This window comes from Scophthalmus maximus, chromosome 5, assembly GCF_022379125.1.
Source record: "Scophthalmus maximus strain ysfricsl-2021 chromosome 5, ASM2237912v1, whole genome shotgun sequence".
NCBI lineage: Eukaryota > Metazoa > Chordata > Actinopteri > Pleuronectiformes > Scophthalmidae > Scophthalmus > Scophthalmus maximus.
In genome coordinates, this window is record NC_061519.1 from 21730001 (window position 1) to 21749217 (window position 19217).

The 19217-nt window shown below is 42.2% G+C and overlaps 1 protein-coding gene across 2 annotated transcripts; it reads right to left on the bottom strand.

Moving 5' to 3' along the window:
- Positions 1-3052: 3052 nt before the first annotated feature.
- Positions 3053-19120, bottom strand: mfsd14a2 (major facilitator superfamily domain containing 14A2). Of its 2 annotated transcripts, XM_035633288.2 has the most exons (13): positions 18884-19113; positions 17133-17295; positions 15805-15900; positions 13291-13353; positions 11631-11758; positions 11260-11374; positions 10888-11106; positions 9952-10065; positions 8813-8884; positions 8391-8503; positions 7218-7315; positions 6800-6957; positions 3053-6690 (listed from the first exon to the last, which is right to left on the bottom strand). In XM_035633288.2, the coding sequence occupies exons 3-13, from the start codon at positions 15811-15813 to the stop codon at positions 6478-6480; spliced, it is 1302 nt and encodes a 433-aa protein (XP_035489181.1). In that variant the 5' UTR covers positions 15814-15900; positions 17133-17295; positions 18884-19113; the 3' UTR covers positions 3053-6477. The 2 variants fall into 2 exon arrangements, with proteins under 2 accessions (XP_035489181.1, XP_035489180.1); XM_035633287.2 differs by lacking the exon at positions 17133-17295 and having other exon boundaries at positions 18884-19120.
- Positions 19121-19217: the final 97 nt, after the last annotated feature.

The window sequence follows — 19217 nt, forward strand, 5'->3', positions numbered from 1 at the left end:
GCTCCCCCCCCCCCCCCCCCCCCCCCCCCAAAAAAAATGGTCTCGTGGCCTCTTTTCATCCCCAAACACGAGCACCAGCAGGCCCCACAGAGACACACTGGAGGGGCTCTCGCCGCCTTGGCAGTGATCTGAGCGAAGCGCTCGGTGAAGTCGCTCTTGTTTTTGAAAGACGCCTAAAGCTTCCGCTGCCAGAGATGCTGTTTCACCCTGACTGGATGTCAGCGTGCCCGCGCTTCAGCTCCCCGGAAAAACCTGGTAAACTCTGCCGTTTGTTTGCTGATGCGCAGTGTGGCTACACTTCTCCATTTCTCTTCTCCTCTTCCAGTCTGTCTAATATCAATCTGTAATAGCAGATGAAAAATAATAAACCTGCCACTTATTTTGTCTCACTGTGATCTATCTGTTTAGCCGTGGAATGTCTTGCATTCACCAATAAAAATTATGAAAATAGACAAGGAGGTTGCATTTAGAGCTGCAACAGTCAATCGATGAAGCGATTAGTAATCGACTACTAAATTAATCGCCAACTGTTTTCATAATCGATGAATCGGTTCAAATAGTTTTCTATGAAAAATATATATATTTCAACAATTCTTGCTTGAATTAAACCATCTTAACATATATGCAATGCTTTGGAAAATGGTTACAAATTATTTAATAGTATTGGATTTTTTTGGTGGACTGTTGGATCGCTGAGTTTAAACAAGCTCAAGTCCAATTTTTTGTCAGTGTCATATTATGGTTAGTGATGCAATTTGAACGTGGACTGTTTTTTAAAAGTATCTTTTAAATTAACATTTGATAATTCAAATCTGAAACACATGACACATGATGATACAACTCTGGACGTAAACTAATCAATGACAGGCTTTTGCAAACTGGTTAGCCGTGATGTCAGCAGTGACATTTTTTCTCAAGTACTGTACTTAAATACATCACAGACATACGTGTACTTAACTCGGGTATTTCCATTTTATGTTTCGTTATTAATCTGCTTCACCAGGTTTCATGGTATTTTTTAACCACATTACATTTAAATGACAATCACTCATCTGATTACAAAGAAAGATTTGTAATATATATATATATATATATATATATATATATATATAAAATTGATTAATAGATTAATCAGCAACTACTTTGATAATGTGTTGAAGTAGTTTTTATCCCAAAAAGTCAAAATTCTCTGATTTCAGCTTCCTATGTGTGAATATTTTCTGGTTTCTTTGCTCCTCTATGACAGTGAACTAAATATCTTTGGTGTGTGGACAAAACACAACATCATCTTTGTTTTTTTGGCACCACGATCGACATTTTTCACCATTTCAACTAGTCAATTAAACAAGAAAATAATCGACAGATTCATCGATCATGAAAATAATCGTTAGTTGCATTTCTTGGTTGCCCCCCCGAAGCCCACATTACAGTTTGTACAGTAGCCGGTGATTATCAATGCTCAAGAAGAGACGTTGTGCTGATGATGAGTCCGTCGACACTGTAATCCACCGCAGTGCCCCGGCCTCCAGGGAAAAACAATACGCATGGATTACGGTTAAGAGTCTTATTATTATCTCTTCCTCTGACCCAGGTTAAGACCTCAGAACACCTGCTGCTCCACATGGGACACTTTTCTGCGAACATCATCATATTCCCACAGAGACATGGAAACACCGGTGAGGCAGACGGCTCGGGAAGGGGAATTGGCAAAAAGATTGGGAAGTTTGGAAAGTCCTCCTGCTTTAGACGATATTAAAATACAAAACATGAGTCACAGTTTCCACAATATCGAGGCCCGGTCCACAATTTTACCATCATTTGCATTTAAGTGAAACCAACAGATAAGAACTGAACATATGATGACTGAATAAAATCCTCGATGAATTATTTAACACTCACGTTTAAAATACAACTAGTCAATTCAAGTGTTGATACTAAAGCGAAGGGGTTAAGGGTTAATATGTGGACAGATTGTTTACAATACAACATAATGAATTGTTATTACCAATACTAATATCACTTGGATTGATAACTGAAAATGAAAATAAAGGATCTTTCTTGTGTTTGAGCAGGAACTGGACACACCAACACTCCTGTACACAAAAGAAACGTCTAATGTTGAGAAACATTTATCAAACATATTAAGAAGTAAACTGTTACTGACGCAGCTCATAAATCATCCTGACACATCTCTCTCCGCCACACAACATCACAGCTACTACAACGAGGATCAATCAATTACTGGTTTTGTTATTATTATATTATGTGCTTAAGTTTTGGGGGTTAAAAAACAGATTGAAGGCCTTGTTGAGGATTGCTGACATATGTTTCTTACAGGATTCAGCAGATTCAATTTGACATTATTTTTCAGCCGCAGACAATCCCACCTAATACCTGTTTCATCACCATTTTATCAGTAGGTACGAAAGTGATCTCACTTAAAACCAGTTGGGATTATCCGGACGACAATTGTTTACAGATTGCACGAATTTATTGACATGACTCGCATTACTTCATCACTGCAGTGTTATAGAGTTAATGGATCATTTAACATGACCTGCAGAAAAGAAAATATATGGATAGAGATGGATTAACCAGTAAAAGAATATGTAATTTATATAAGGTTCAATGCCTATGACAGCCTAAAGAAAAAATATTTAAGACACATTACAGCTGAAATCAATGCTTTCTAAGAGCTGCAGATTCCCTGGACAGATGCCCGCATGTGGTTTTAATAAAGAAAGGCTCAGACCACTGGAAGTAAATGAGCTTAGGGTCTGTCATTAATAAACAGCTGAGTATATTGTTTACAGTGTTTCGGCAGAAGGAGAAGCATTAGAGGCACAACGGATCTCCAAGCAGCCGGATCACTAAACCAACTGACCAACAAAGTTGGAGCATTAAACTAAAAGTGTGGTACAATGAACAGTGAGTAAAAGCTAAAAGGAATATTGTTCGAATGATGGAATCTCTCAGGGTTTAACAGCCCTTTGATTTAGAATCATCGTTTCGAATTATACAGCCCGACACCCACAAAGGCAAACGCAAAACGTTTCATTGTACAATAAACCTTTAATAAATAGTTTGTCATTAGTTTCCCATATTTACATAATAACCACCATTTACTTATGTTGCCATTTACTCATTTCTTGGCTAAATTTAGGCACACAGAGAGAAAGAGGGGGGTTCAGGCCACAAACCACGTCGTACTAAAAACAGGAGTGGCTAGCAGGTAAGTCTTGAGAAATATATAATAGTAATAATAGTAATTGCACCAAATACAACCAAACAGACCCAAGAGGTGGTCGTGTCCTTGGGCAATAAATATATACATTTACTGTACGGTACAGGTGATTTTTGTACATTTACAGTCGTCTGCGTGTATAGCTGTACGAGGGTACATGGGGCTGGTGCAGAATCTTACCAATTTATTAAGGGTCTGAATTTATCGTGTTGGTCCAATAAATTGAAAGAGGAAAAAAAAAAAAAAGAATATTCCGATTAAATCAACAATAACAGCCTCTGGTTGAGTGACACCCCCTCTGAACTCATAAAACAGTGCGACAGGTAAGTCAAAATGTCGAGCGTGTTATCAACATGCACAGCTCGGCCTCCGACTTCCAGTGACTCGGAGCTCATCAAATGTAACTAACCACGGTGAAATGCTTGTTATCGGATGAAGACCGAGACTGAAAACACAAGATGGACATTCAGTAATTCACCATCTAGCCACAATGTTTGAAAACGATTTCCTAAAATTGACTGAAGTTTTTAAAAGTATATATAAAAAAAAAGCATTAAAACTTAAATCTTCAGCCAAAGAAATTAAGACAAGAGAAAAAACAAAACAAAAACAAAAAAAAATCCAAAATCACTCCAGCACACAGACACACGCATTATGAAAAAGCAAACAAAAGACAAAAAAATTTGGCACAAAATACAAGACGCACATTTCCCCTCCGAAAGATGTTAAACAGTGTGAGAGCCACCGTAGGCTACTGCTAATCCACATCCGCGTGTAATTTGGTTATTTACAAGCACTTGGGGCATTTCTCTAAATGACCTGTTGAAAAAACCGTGATCGGGAATAATTGACCAGTTGTTATGAGTCGTGAATAAAAAGGAACACGGCTTCGGTCTGACCCTGTGACGAGGAGAGCGACAGCAGCAGCTTAACGTCCGCAGACACAGACACACTGGGGAAAAAATATCAAATTAGTCATTTTTGTAAATCATGACCAGACACTGATTGTTGCCTTCACGTTTCGTTAGAATTTAGTTTTATTATGTTCACCGGATCATATTTATAGACGAGTTCACGATTATCTGAGTCACGTCGTGTAAAACCTGACGTCTTCCTTTTCTATTTCTATCTGAAGGTTTAGTGTTCACTGAAGGATGAAAAAAAAATAAAAATGAATATATCCATGTTTTTATTCCTGTTGTTAGATTGATACCTTTACATTTTTTCTTGTTGTTTTCTTTGAGTGTGGTAAAAATCATATGTATTTATATTCTGTTTTGGTAATTAGCTTTGGTTGATTTAGGATGGGCGCATTATTATTATAATTTCAATAATTGTCAGGATTGATAAATATAAAACTGAATGTTACATTTTATGTCTGAAAAAAAGAAACAAAAATTCAAACACTAGCTAAATGAAAATCTACAGCTGTTAACATCTGCTCATATCGAAGCAGCTATTCCTCCCCTGGCCTGTGGGAGGCGACAAACGCTCCTTTATCTACTGGTCTGACCTGCTGCTGCCGCTGCCATCTCTCCTACAGTGAGCCAATAGCTCCCCCTTGTGGAGAACCTGCAGCCTGTCAATTGCGAGTTGGTGACTTTACAAACGAGTTCAGTTCACATCTGAACTTTCTACAATCCGCCGTTTGTCGGCCGAGAGTCGTGCTGCGCTCCTGCGGTGACCGAATCTTAAACAGAAAACCGTTGTTATCCAATCGCCGCTGTCGAAATCTTTGTCCGCCACATTACATCACTTACTTCCACACTGATATTTAGTTTTTATTTTTATTTTTTAAACCTTATGATATTAAGTCAAAGTCTCCGTGTTAACAGTCAGTGCCGACACTGACATGCTGATAGCGACGCTCCGGCTCCCAATGGTCCAGAGGCTTTATTGAAATAAAAACCATCGCTGTAGAAGAAGCCTTGAACCCGTCGGTGATAAATATCAGCAAACTAAGTAACAGGAAGAAAATTAAAACAAAAAAGGGGAATAAAAAGTGTGTAACGGCTCCGATGGGAGCGATAGCGTAAGATTACAGAGCCGTCTCAGACCTCGGTCTTCATACAGGTTACGTAATATATCTCTATATAGTTTCTTTATATCTTAAAGTCACTTCAAGGCAACATTTTGTTTCTTGAATTAAAAACTCGAAGTACGACTAGCCTTCAGTTTCAACAGAAAAATATACAACCCAAACTGTACTACTAATCAAGAGGAGGGCAAGTAAACATTGAGAAAACTGTTTCAGCTAATAAAGTGGTCTCAGTCGCACACGTCGCTCTGTAGGAAGTGTGATAATCAAACAAAGTGTGGTCTTACGAAGCTTTTTTTTTCTTCTTTCTTTTTTTTTTAAATATGTGAACTGGTCGTCCCGTCCTGTCACTGCTCTGCACAGGCTCCCCCCACAGGTGTTACAGTCAACTGTGCTTCCGCATTAAGGGGAAGAAGAACAGCGTTTCCCTCTCGGAGCTACAGTCGCATCGGAACAGTAGGTTAAACTCGTGCAAGACCAAAAAACGAAGCGTCCGACGAGCTGTTTGTAACACTTTTGTCGGACAGACAGCGGACACTTCGCTGGCTAAGGAGGAATACGAGGAATCACACAGGGATTTAGGATCATTTGGGATAAACCCCCACTCGCACACACTACACCGAATCACTTCTGGTTCTGTTTTGCACTAGGAGGGCGGCGAACTGCTGTGCGCTCCGCTCTGTTACTGTTTTGATAGAAACCAATGATTAGGGTCCAAGCTCAACCAAGTCTCACACACACACACACACACACACACACACACACACACACACACACACACACACACACACACACACACACACACACACACACACACACACACACACACACACACACACACACACACACACACACACACACACACACACACACACACACACACACACACACACACACACACCTTTCCACTGCAGCCCGAGAAATACTCAACACACTCTCTTTGTACAGGGTCTTTTGAGAGTCCTCACAATAACCCTGCTTTAAAAAAACAAAAAACAGGGCTGCTAAGGAACGAGTGCCCACCTCTTGTGCTGTGGACACAAATACACAGACGCGCACACCTCTTTGCGGGCACTCGAGTCTGATGTGTGCCTGAGGTGCGAGTGTGTCCATGTGGTTAAAATGTGTGTGTTTGTCCATTTGTGCGGGGGGTTTTCTGGGTGGACTGAGGGTGTCTGCCCCCCCGTAGCTGAGGTTATACACTGCTGTCCTCCAGCAGAGGCTCCTTGCCCTCTGCCCCACTGCCCTGGGGGCTATGGGAGTGACTCTGTGCGCCGTTGCTGTGCTTCTTGTAGGCGCCGGACCTCACGCCGGGCCCCGTGTGCTCTGGGATAAACAGGGCGACCAGCAGGGACAGCAGCACTGAGCATGCGCCGAAGAGGAAGGGAGGACCTGGGATGATGGCACTCTGCAGAGGGGGACATGAACATAATTAGTTGAAGAGCAGTCATCATACGTGCAACATATTCTTTGTATTCTGCAACTGACTTAAAATGCCATTATGCATTAATGCTCACCTCATCAGTGGGGTTGGCCATGTTGAGTTTGGCACCTTTCTCAGAGCTGTCCGTGTCAGTCAGCTCCACGTGGAACAAGTAGAAGACAAAACCATACAGAGCAGGGCCCAAACCATTACAGAGGCCTCGGATTCCTGTTATCATCCCCTGGACGACGCCTACAGACATACACATACAAACACCGTCAGGAAAATGACCAATTACAGAATTACTGTCATCTGTCAGCCAAATAAATACACAAGAACGTATCTTCTTTTGGCATATACAAGGCAAAGATGTTACTGGTTACCAAAAAAAAAGGTGTTTGGAAAACATTTTTATACTCAATTTGAGATGCTGAACAAGTGTGGTTTAGGTATCACATCGGCAGTGAGTTCCAGCCCAACAAATGTATTCCAACAGCAGTTCAGACACTCACCTTGTTGGTCTGGGTCTGCGTTACGGGACACGATGGCGCTGATTGCAGGGAAGGTGATGCTGGACATGGCTGCAACAGCTCCAGCTGCCCACATCATCCTACAACAAGTTTGTTAAGGATGAAAACAAAATGTTATCCAACTTCTCAAACATGCAACTTATAAATACGATTGAGGTAGAGGTTGTTAAGTCCATAGGAGCAGGCACACACGCGCACGCGCACGCACACGCACACGCACACACCCCCGAGTGACATTCCTGTCGGGTTGTCACATTCACCGACCATGACCTGCTTCGTCAAGTTTAATTGTCTAACCTGACTTCATTAAGCCTCTCTGGCAGAAAGCCTCCTCTAATTAAAATACCTGTCAGTGATGTTACATAGCTTGTTAACATGCACTAACATGTGTTTATAGTGCATGAAGAAAATAAATATCACATGAAAGAAAACATGCTACAAAGACTGGGACCGTGGACTTCAGCCTCGTGACCAAAATAAGTATCTTTTTCCGCACCACCATTTTTTTTCACTGAAGTTTCGAAACCAAGAAAAAATATCCCAGCAAAAATAATAGTAATACAGTAATAAATTAATTAATATAAAATTCACATAAAAAAAACTTTGACTTTGCCCTCCAGGAAAAAACAACAAGAGAAACCGTTGACGCTGTTATGATATCACTTCAGGAGAAGTGGCACTGTAAGGTTAAATATAGTAGAAAAAACAAAAACAAAAAACAACAACATATACATTTTGTTGGTGCTCATATGAATTCAATTCATTTTTTTCTAAGTTACAACACTATTTCTGCCTTTTAAAAGTCTCAGTTATAGGTTTACAGTAGCACGGCTGCCCTCTAGTGGTTTATCAGGGCATAACAACAACAACAACTAATTCTAGTGCAAAACTGTATTGAAAGAGTAAAAACTGTCAATTGAACACAATTGGAAATCTATTGGAAATTAGTGAGAGTTGGGGCCTGAATCACACAGGGATAAATATTGTAAAAAAGAAATAAATATATATATATATATATATATATATATATATATATATATGTGTTTTTTTTTTTTTAAACAATGACTATTTAAAAATTCCAATCAGTTATATTGTTATGTAAAGAGGTGTGTGTGTGCGCGCGTGTGCTGGAAGCGAGCTATCGGAGTCACTGACCAGGGCTGAGATCCGAAGCCGTACCACGCCAGCTGGAGGATCTGGAATCCGAGGCCGAGCAGGATCGTGTTCTTGTTCCCTATCGAACGCATCAGGATCCCCAACACCAACGTCTGAGAAACACACACAGCACACAGGTTGTATGACAAAGATCCAAAAGGAGATATTAATAGTTATGTAGCAAATTGTTTAATTTCATTTATTGTCACTGTGGATGTAGAGCTAAAATAAATAGTTGATAGTGTTGATTAACACAACATTTACTAAAATCATTTATCGGTTTCACTAGTTGCTTGCCGTACGCACAATATCCATCTCATGTCTGTCGTGGAAGAGAGATCCCTCCTATTAGGAAACTTCATGATTTTTTAAAATCAAAATTTTTTCTCTTTATCAAACCCAAATAGGATGTTTTGCAGTACCTGAGCGAGTATCGAGAGGATCCCCACGACGGCGATGAAGGCAGCCACCGTCTCTGATGAGAAGCTTATGACCTGAGGGTGAGAGAGCGTTGAGATAGCACAGGTTAGGACACGATTGTTCACTGGAAGACAAGCACAGGTACAAACAAGATGCCGCTATCACGTTTTCACTCCCTCTTTTGCAGCGTTTTGTGAACACGCTGCATTTTACAATCACAAGAAGGCCTTAACTGCTTGTCCCCCTCCCGCACCTTCAACACAGACAGGAGCGGGGGTGGGACAGCTTGTGTGAAGCGTGTATAAAATATGACAAATGAATATGGGGAGATGTACGATGAGGCAATTTGGCAAAAAGAGCACCATTAGGGCGTGGTGAGATACTTTAGCTCCAACACGCCAGAGGAATTTTGCTGTTTTTTCCAAGATGGTAGAAATTAGGTCTAAGACCTCTGTGTCAGTGTGTGTGTGTGTGTGTGTGTGTCAGACTTGCCCGACTGGTTCAACTGACATTGTTTACACAAACCAAACAGTCTTCAGTTCAAGCAGTTTGGGGAAAAAAGGAGGTTATCACACCGCGTCATTGGTGGCATCTCATGTCCAGTTGCTTCCCGTGTATAAACAAGTATCTGTAGCTGTCACTGTCTGGCTACTTATTTTAAGGCACTGCACTTCCTGTGGTAGACACTTATTGAATTTGCTCTACTTTTTTTCCAAGCGCTGAAACAGGTCACTCAGCAAACCTGCTGATTCAAATCGTAAAGCAATGTCAGTGAAAGTGTGTGTTCGGCAAATTTCCCCAAGTTGTACCGAGGTTCGACCGCAAGCTTTCCAATAGCAATTTCAGCTTTTTATTAGGAACATAAATGCCTGAGGCATAAAGTTGTCACATACAACAGCCACACATTAACCCCCGAACTCCTTAAGGAACCACAAACCTTAAATGTCCAAGATTCCCCCCAAAAAATCACAAGAATTCTCTATCTGTTTTAAACTCCACCATCCCCAAATACCATTCACATGTGGTAACAATTGAACTCGTTGTGTAAATAATGGTTGTGTGTGCAATCAAGTCATTTCAGGAGGCCCTTCTGGTTTGAAGTGTGAGCGGGGGGGGGGTGGACACGACGACAGAGCGTTACCTGTCTGAGATAGAGGAAGAAGCTGGAGTATTGGCCGGCCTCGGGGAGGTAGGAGAGAAACACTGTGATACAGATGAGCAGCACCGTGGAGTCCTGGCCCACTTTACGCAGCGACTGGACGAGAGAAAAGGAAGCAAGAATTTAAAATATGAACAAGATCTGTGGCATTTCCGAAGTTACTGACTTAACTATGCTTCCTAATTCCATGAGGCAGAAGGAACACAGGCATCACCACCATGATTATTTTAACTTTTAAGCCAATGGAAATTATATTTTTAACATACATCTACTCTATACTCTGGATAAGCCAGCTAGGGTGGTATGAGGGCAGGCCACCCACCAGGAAAACTTTGGCCGTAAAAGCCCCAAATTGTGTGGCAGAGGGATCAATTTAATGCCACCATTCCATCATATACCGAGATCTTTTCTAAAGCCATTTTCAGACATGAACTCTGGAAGATTGGGTCCGGGCATTTTCCAGAGTTTGACGTTCACACACGAAGAACAATGCAGAAGATTGTCCAAGTCAGATGCATTCAGAGCAGCAGGAAAATTTACAGAACATTCAGGTGAAGTTTTTTCATTAAATTTTACGAGGGGCTGGCAGTAAAAGTTCCAGAAAATGTCTGGACTTCTGTGCATGTCTGAACGCAGCTTGAGATTGAGAGACGTGTCCTGCCCATGCACATAACTTGCAGCACCATTAAGTGAGTTCTCAAGGTGAGCCTCATTCCTAAAACTCAGTCAGAGTCAGTCATTTCACAGTGAAGACAATAGCTTCACCTCAAACATGTTTTTATTCAAACCAAAACAAAAACCTAATACCCAATATAACATACTGCAATCATCTGGCATTTGGTTGAACTTAACCTGTATATAATGCTTAGTCATAACCAACGTACAATGGTGAATTGAGAGTGTTGTGTTTCTACTCACGGCGAAGGGGTCTGCCTGTTCCCAGGAGATCGGCGCTCCCCACGACGCTGGCCTCATCTTCTCCGGCAGCGACTCTGGCACAGCCACGAGGATGAAGCAGATGTCGAGCAGGGCGATGGCCGTGGCCAGGATCACCACCAAGGTGTCGCCGTAGGCCACGGACAGGTAGGCGCCGATGGCCGGGCTGGTGACCAGGCTGGCTGCGAATGTTGCCGATACCTGGAGGAAGGTATAACAAAATGAACTTTCTTTAATGTTTTTTTTTCTTCATCATCATCTGTTTTGGCCTCTATTGAAAATTGTTACAAATATCGGAATAATTGTTCAACGATATTCATTCTTGACATGTTCAACACAAAACAATCTCCTTACCAAGCCGTATGCTGTGCTCCTCTCATGCTCCTGCGTGATGTCGGCCACATAGGCAAAGATCACGGAGAAGGTGACGGCAAAGACGCCAGACATGGAGATCACTGCAAAGTACCACCTGAAACACAATCAGCACAAACAAAACGATTTAAACTAAGCCTCTTTAAACTGCAATGTACAAGCGACAGATATTTAAACTGTTGTTTACTTTGCAGTTAAAGCTTCTAATGTCAAGTTATCCATTACAGGTAATATAAGATGTTTTATTTATTAATGTAACCTTTTCAAACAATTTCTTTCTACTGTCTGTCAAAAGTATGTAGAAGAAGTACAAATTCACACTGTAAGAAGTTTTACTTTGTGTTTGCACTCACCATGGGCTGATCTTCATCAGTGGAATGGGCGCGCATGTGAAGAAGACTGTTAGCAGCAGGAAAGACTTGCGTCCCCACACATCTGATAAAGCTCCAATCAGCGGAGCACTAAGAAATGATAGTAGGCCCTAGAAGAGACGTAGAGAGAGACAGAGAGATGGGGGGGGGGACGTGGGATAACAGTACGAAGAGTGTTTAAGAGAAGAGAGTATTTGTTGAACAGAGCGCAGTAAATTGATAAGTTGAGTCCACAGGGACACACTGTGTCAACACAGCCAGTTTTGAACATGCCGTTTGGTAGAGAGACCATGAACAAAGCGGGATACTACGTCTGTAGCTACAACTCGTTGGGGGAAAAAACCCAGTCACACATTTAAAAACGTGATTTTACACTGAAAGTACAGTTGTGATCAAGACAAAAAACAGAATATCGGAAATAATAACAGGATTTCCTCTCCGGCTATCTTTAGACTCCCCTCCCACCCTCAAAAGGTGCTTCAGCTGAGCTCATCTGTGGCCAAGCTGTGGTTGTTGTACAGCGGGGGTCTCAAACTCAACTTAGCTGGGGGCCGCTGGAGGTAAAGTCTGGGTCAGGCTGGGCCGCATCAAGTATTCAACAAATTGCCTGTGCTCGTCGCCAACCTTTCTCTTCACGGCAGGTTTTGGGAGAGACACGACTGGAACTGGGTGATGGCATATATTTTTCGTCCACTTGGTGTCACTCCGGAACTCGGTTCAACCAAGTGACTAACGTTGATACTTCCCCTGGTACTTCCGTAGATTTTAATTAAAACCTAGATACCGGATGTCGCCCGGACAAGATGGCGGCGCCATTCAATTCTACGAAAAGTTGCTCACCATAAGGTACTTCGCAGTTTGTTCCCTTGACAACCGCTGTTGACAACAGCGGAAGCTATCGCGAGACAACGGAAGCTATCGCGAGACAACAGACTATCTATGGTAGCCCATAAGTGATAAAAAAAGCGTGGCAAGCGCGGCACGCGCACCGACTCAGCAAAAAATGTGCGTTTGACAACAACGCGCGGGCCGCACTAATACTAAATTTGATGTCAAGTAGGGGGCCACAAAATATCATCCTGCGGGCCTCAATTGGCCCGCGGGCCGCGAGTTTGAGACCCCTGTTGTACAGCTTTTAGGGGTTAACATGGAACTAAACCAGTGGCAAGCAGGGCTTCGCTAAACAAGAGCACGCAGGCACAGAAAATCTTCCATGGGCAAATAAACTTGCAGCGCTTAAGAAGGATGTTCTCCGACTGTACTACTGAATGTAGTTCTGAAAACACATATAGCACAAGGCAGTATAAAGAAAGCAACATACTGTATATATATATATATCATTGTTTTTTTTCTTGTGAACATTTTCTAATTATTCTACAGTAGAGAAAACATTGACATACTGTAGATAGCTATTAGTTGCTATTAAGATGCTGTAGATAAAGAGACTAGAGAAAACATGTTTTCCCAATTTGCATGTTTCTGTTATAAGATAAGATCATCAGTGTCTGCAGTATGAAAACACAATCAACAAACACATTCCATCCATCAAATATTCATTTACATTGATGACATTCACATATAACGCAATATATAACTGTATTTTTTTGTATTGCCGTACGTATGATGTACTGCTGTCTCTTACCTTGACACCATGAATGAGCCCATTCATCAGGAATGTGTGTTGGGGGAATGTTTGGTGTAGAACCTGGAGAACAAACACACAGATGACGACACATGAAACCACACAGATCCACACAGACTGCATCACGTTTCAACCTTAGACCTACAGTGGTTTAATGTTCTTCTAGTGTTAAACTAGTGTGACTACACTGAACAAAAGTCTACTGATTTAACACATGACAGAGGGCAGAAAGATAAACACAAAAAAACCCCAAATTCGATTTGAAATTTGACAAACCGACAGACAGATAATCATAGATGGGAATTCCTCACGCGAGTGTTCCCACACTGCTGACTCATGATCGCTGCTCTGTCATCCTGTATCGTGATACAAGATGTGGTCGAGGTTTGCGTCGCCTTTTCCACCTCGGAGTTGGTAACACCCGAAACTTAATGCATATTCATTTAGTGGTGAACTTGAAATGTGATGAAATAGCAATATTTACTATCTGAGCTTGAACTTCAAACATATTTTCAGCCATGTGATGTTTTCCACAGGAGCTGTGCACACGACCGGTTTTCTGTTCTGGGACAGAAAAGTTGTTGATGTTTTATTAACACCTTGGCAAAACCAGACTGTTTCGGTGTTTACAACACTGCCACATGTTGCCTTGGGTACATGCGTGGTTTTCGTCAGACCGGATGATTGATTACATTGTTTTGTGACACACTCATTTCACTCTGCTTTGCTGGGGAGGGATATTAATTATCTTGGTAAATATGATTGTGAAACCATGTAACCAGAGAGACTGGAAAGCTTTACAGCCTCATTCAACCCTGACATAAGGAAATGGCATTAAGACCTAGGTAATAATATCCATAGACTAAGTAATATTGGATCTCTCGTCACGTATCTTTCTTGAATCTGTCATGTTATAAAATCATTTTACAACATCTGACTTACTTACCTCCATTTGCTGATTTTTAGATGACAGACTGTTTTGCTGGGCTACTGCTCTGTTATAATTCAACGTTTCACTACATACTTTTATCTTGAAACGTCTCAGAAAGCAGTACATACATACATACATACATATATATATATATATATATATATACACACACACACACACACACACACACAGAGATTTACATCTAAAATAAATCCTTTTTTTTTTTTACTTTGTGGGAATGCAAAGTCGAATGAGGTTGTTTAGATTGGATAAAAATCCATGGGATGTTGAGTTCAAAGTCCATAACGTTAGTGTGCGGCAGTATTGTATGCAAGTGTCATTGACACTTGTGTGGGAGCACGAAGCCTTTCATTTAATTTAGGACCTATGGAGCTTGACTGAGACCGACAAACAGGACCGGGTTATTGTTCGGGGGAAGAGAGGGAGCGCTTGGGGCACGGCTAAGAATCCCCTCTGTTCCTCCGGGAGTCAGTTACCCAACACACACAGACTGTGAATGCTCGGTGAAGACCGTTGCTGCTGGATACTAATGAAGCCGTGTGCTCACTGGGGGCAGTGAAGCAGTCCCTCTCATTTGCAGGCGCCTTCTGATTAGTCCAAAATGCAAATCCTGCCTCTGCCCGGGGATCTCGAAGGCAACAAACCCCCAGTAATTAATGCTCGACGGTTACACACACAACCACCTCTTCAAACAAGAGACTGCTGGAAAGTACGCATTACATAGGTCCGTCTGGTTCACATCATGTGGCTCACAGATGTTTGCTCATCATTTGTTTGCCATACCAGTTTCGGCAGAAAGTAATTTGTGTTTGTGGATAAAAGCGCCCAGATTGGACAGGAAATTGGACAGGAATTGAATAAATGCAGGGGCTGACTAAAAAATATATGGAAAACTGTTAACTGTTAATATACAATCCCATCTGATAAAATCATAATTGTATCATTGTCATGAGTCGTCTTTGCACTTTTTTTTACAGAATAAATCTTGTTTAGAGGAAACAACCATCCGTCTTTTAAAAAAAAAATGACTTCAATACGTAATTTTCTCATGACAATATTTTCTTAAAGAACAGGTCACATTTTGGAATGAAAAATCCTCTAAATAATACTGTACGGGTTTCCTGATTGAGAATCACGCCACTCCGCAGTGCACCGAGGTGAATGTGTGGCGTGCTTTGCCCGGCATCTGTGCAGTGGCCTGTCAACACAAACCAGTGACCCCCTGATAAGCCCTTTCAACAAAGAACTGGTGCTCAGACAATACAACCGTTTGATGCCCTTTTCATATTTCTCAGTCCATTACCGCCTGGCAACACATCTGCCAACAACACACGGACAAAAAAGAAAAAAAAAACAACCCACGTCACCCCGGAACTCGCTCATTTGATTAGAGGATTTAATTATTCATAGACACTGATGGGCCTTGAGTGATTCAATAGGAAACGCCACTCTTTGGGTAGGTCTTCAGAGAAGAGAGGTGTAGGCGTAAGAATATACTACAAACTCTTATGTCAATTTACATAACAGTGTGTCTGTGCAAAAGCGGGTGAAGCCGGGCTTACCGTGAGCATGGGCGTCGTGAGGAGACCCCATGCAAAAAACTCCAGGAAGATGACGACCACAGCATGGTAAACACTGGGCTCACCGATTCCCTGAGGCTGGGTGGAGACAGAGACAGACACAAAGGTAGAAAGGGGCGTTTAGCTGACAAGCATCAAAACAACAACAACAAGGCAGCGTTGAAATAGATGATACTAATGATACTGTGCATCACCTGGCTGATCCTATGGGAGAACCCACAGTTGAGTAAGAGAAGTAAGGAAGTTTTTTTTTTACTCTTTGGCAGATGAATCTGAAAATCTCCATTGGCCATTACATAACTGACATCTGAGTTTGATAAGACACCAAACAAACCTGCTTGTTGATTGTTATTTATTTCCTACACACTGAAACGTTTAGACAAAAAACTACAACTCATATAAACCTAATGAGACTCTTTATTCTGATAATCAGACTCTGCTGCCATTTATCTAAATTTGATCTATCATAAGAGATTTTATTTCCCATGATACACCATAAACAACCAGACTAGAGTGGTTTGATAGTAAGTTAAGTTTTATAGTAACAAAAAAGAACACGAAGTGGTGTTTTTTCCCCAACTGATAATGAGTTTCTGCTTTTCTTCTACCAGAGACATTCTTTGTCTTTCCTCGAGAAACTGCTACTTTGTGTGCGACAACGTGGTTAAACCTTTGCCTTATTCTGGTTAAACATTAAATGTGTAAGTGTAAAAACTAAACCATCAAATAAATATGATTTACCAAACAAGGAATGCTATAAGGGCCATTTAAAACTCATTGTTAACAGTGAGAGTTATATTCCTTGAAACTATACAGTTTAACAGGTAGACTATGAGAATATTCTGTGCCATTCTTTACTAGGTCAGTCTAAATACAGACCTATATCTGTAACGAGCAAAACACAAATAGACATTTTTATCTCTCCTAAAACTCCCAGGAGAGAAGGTCACTTCACTGCAACATTGTTAAAATCCATACAAGTCATTAAGGTGAATAGGAAGTGTGTTGGACTGAGCGTGGTTGCAGAGCAGGGTGTTTAGTAAGAAAAACAGCAACGTGTGATAATTGTGGAGGCTGTTAAGTAGGACAGTGCTAACCTGACCAAGACTCTAGCTGCTGATTTTCCCACACACGTGGTTTGTGATTTCCGCATGTGGTGACAGAGCACCAGAAAACGGGTCTAAGGGAAATGGGTATGACGGCTCAAGGCACAAATGAGAAGAACTCCAGGCATTTGGTTCCACGCTAACTGTACGGTCACACTACCTGCTTATTGTCAGAGAAAATGAGGAACACTGTAATCTTCTCACCACACGGATGTTGCAACTTCCTCTCCATTGAATTGACACCCAGCTTCACAGTTAGAGATCACACTTTGTTATGGACTCGTGAGCATCTAAGCCCATTAGATGCAACGGCTGGATGTTGAAAGCGAAATCTTGATGGCCGAGTGGTCCGACGCAGCTTGCTGTGCTACAATTGAGCAAAAACAATAATCCCAACTCAGGACCTCATGGGAACAGAGCCAGGGCGCAGACACGAGCCCGTCATCCGGGTGACGGGCTCGTTCCTGTTTGAAAACAACACTTTTCTTGTTCCATTCATTGCGACTGCAAAATTAGTGTGCCCGCATATGGATATTCAACATGTTTGGCACACAGCGGCCGTCCACACGATAACGCAAGCAGCGCGGCCGCCTAACAACCCTACATACTCACACCATTGCTTCCACAATCTCAACGGTCCAAATAACAGAGATCCCCGACACGATCATTCAACTTGTATATTCGGTCTGCTATTATTGTATTAAGGACGTTCGGGGGGCCCTTTAATTACAGTATTTAAGGGGTCGCATCAAACGCTGCGTTCCAGGTGTCATTGAACCAGAGAGCAGGCGGTATTAACGCGTCAGAAACAACAGGACCTGGCTGATAATTAACCACACATCAGCACCATATTCTGGGTAGCCAGGACATGCTGCAGCTGCATTACACAGCTGATGTTAGCTTTGGCAGTGAGTGTTATGACTTCCCCGGGATGTTGACTTAAACCCCTGTTTGTCGTTTTTACCCCTCACCCATTGATTTATATATATATATATATATATATATATATATATATATATATATATATATATATATATTGCAAAATGTGTCACATCTCTCACACGTGAGATTCATCTGATCTTTCAAGCCCAATGTGTTTCTACACATGCATGTATCCACGACGCACCTTAGTGAATAACATACGGCCAATTGTCCGGTGTATGTTCAGCATGTGGCACATGGACGCTACGTCTGGTCTGCACTCGCTTCGCATTTTGTCACTCGGTACATTTCGACACTTGAATGCATCGTTTGTTGCCTGCCTCATTATTTTGAGCCTCATGTAAAGAGGCTGCTGCAACACATAGTACTCTTATCCAACACTGTCGGCCGAGAAGCTGGGAAGTTATCCCGTGAGTTACCCTGACGTGGTCTCTCATACAATCCGTGGCACAAAACTTCGTCTGGAACATTGTCAGCTTATTTGCAACAGGGTGAAAACAACAACAACAACAACCTCAACCACCGTTTTAACACATATGCTAGGGAGCTAATCGCCAGGTTTCCTGTTGGGTGTCTCTCGGTGCTGCCATGTCCGCGCGTCATCTTTAACCAGATCTGAACGAACGTAAACTACCGTTGATATTCAAGTGCTGGTTTGAGCTGGACGCACTAATGGTCGCGGCGGCTGGATCGCTGTCCCGCGCGGTCGCCTAAGAAAAACACAGCTAGCGGCTGGCCGAGCTGACGTGTGAACGGCCAAGCTTTGTAGCAGGCCGCTAGCATTAGCCATTAGCTAGTTCGCGGCTAGCTGCGGTAGCCGCTTAGCTAGGCGCTCCCAGCTAACGGTTAACTCAACCCCGCCGGGGACGAGCCGTCAAACGCCGCCTCACGCCGCCTCACACCGCTGCGTTTTCTTGAAAATAAACACCGCCGCGGACGGACTCCTGCGGCGCGGCGCCAGTCTAGCTCAGCGACGAGCCGAGTCAACGAAGGTAAATAAATATTTAACTCACACTTCCTCCATCTTTTATTATAATTTTCTTTGCAAGAAGAATGCTGCGGTTCAGCCGCTTTTTCTTCTTTTTCTCCCCCGTCATCGTTAACTTATGTCCATTCTTGGTGTCAGAGGGTCATCGTTGCACCTGTTAAAAGTAAAGAAATATACTGATACGGCTACTACGCTGACAACAGCTCGGCAGTGAGCTCCGGGTAACAGCTAGCTGCTAGCAGCGAGCTAACTAAATGATGATTTCTCATCCCCACCTCACTTCGACCCGACTTCCGCAACCAGACAAGAGACCCGCCCCGAACGTGCAACACCGATCAGCGATTGGTTGTGTGATGAAA

Excerpts from the sequence above, each read along its gene's own strand:
- mfsd14a2 (XM_035633287.2), bottom strand. The coding sequence starts at position 18,967 with ATGACGGGGGAGAAAAAGAAGAAAAAGCGGCTGAACCGCAGCATTCTT. Across the intron at positions 13,354-15,804 it reads TCACGACGCCCATGCTCACG|GTTCTACACCAAACATTCCC; the intron begins GTAAGCCCGGCT and ends TTTGTTCTCCAG. Across the intron at positions 11,107-11,259 it reads GGAGCACAGCATACGGCTTG|GTATCGGCAACATTCGCAGC; the intron begins GTAAGGAGATTG and ends ACCTTCCTCCAG.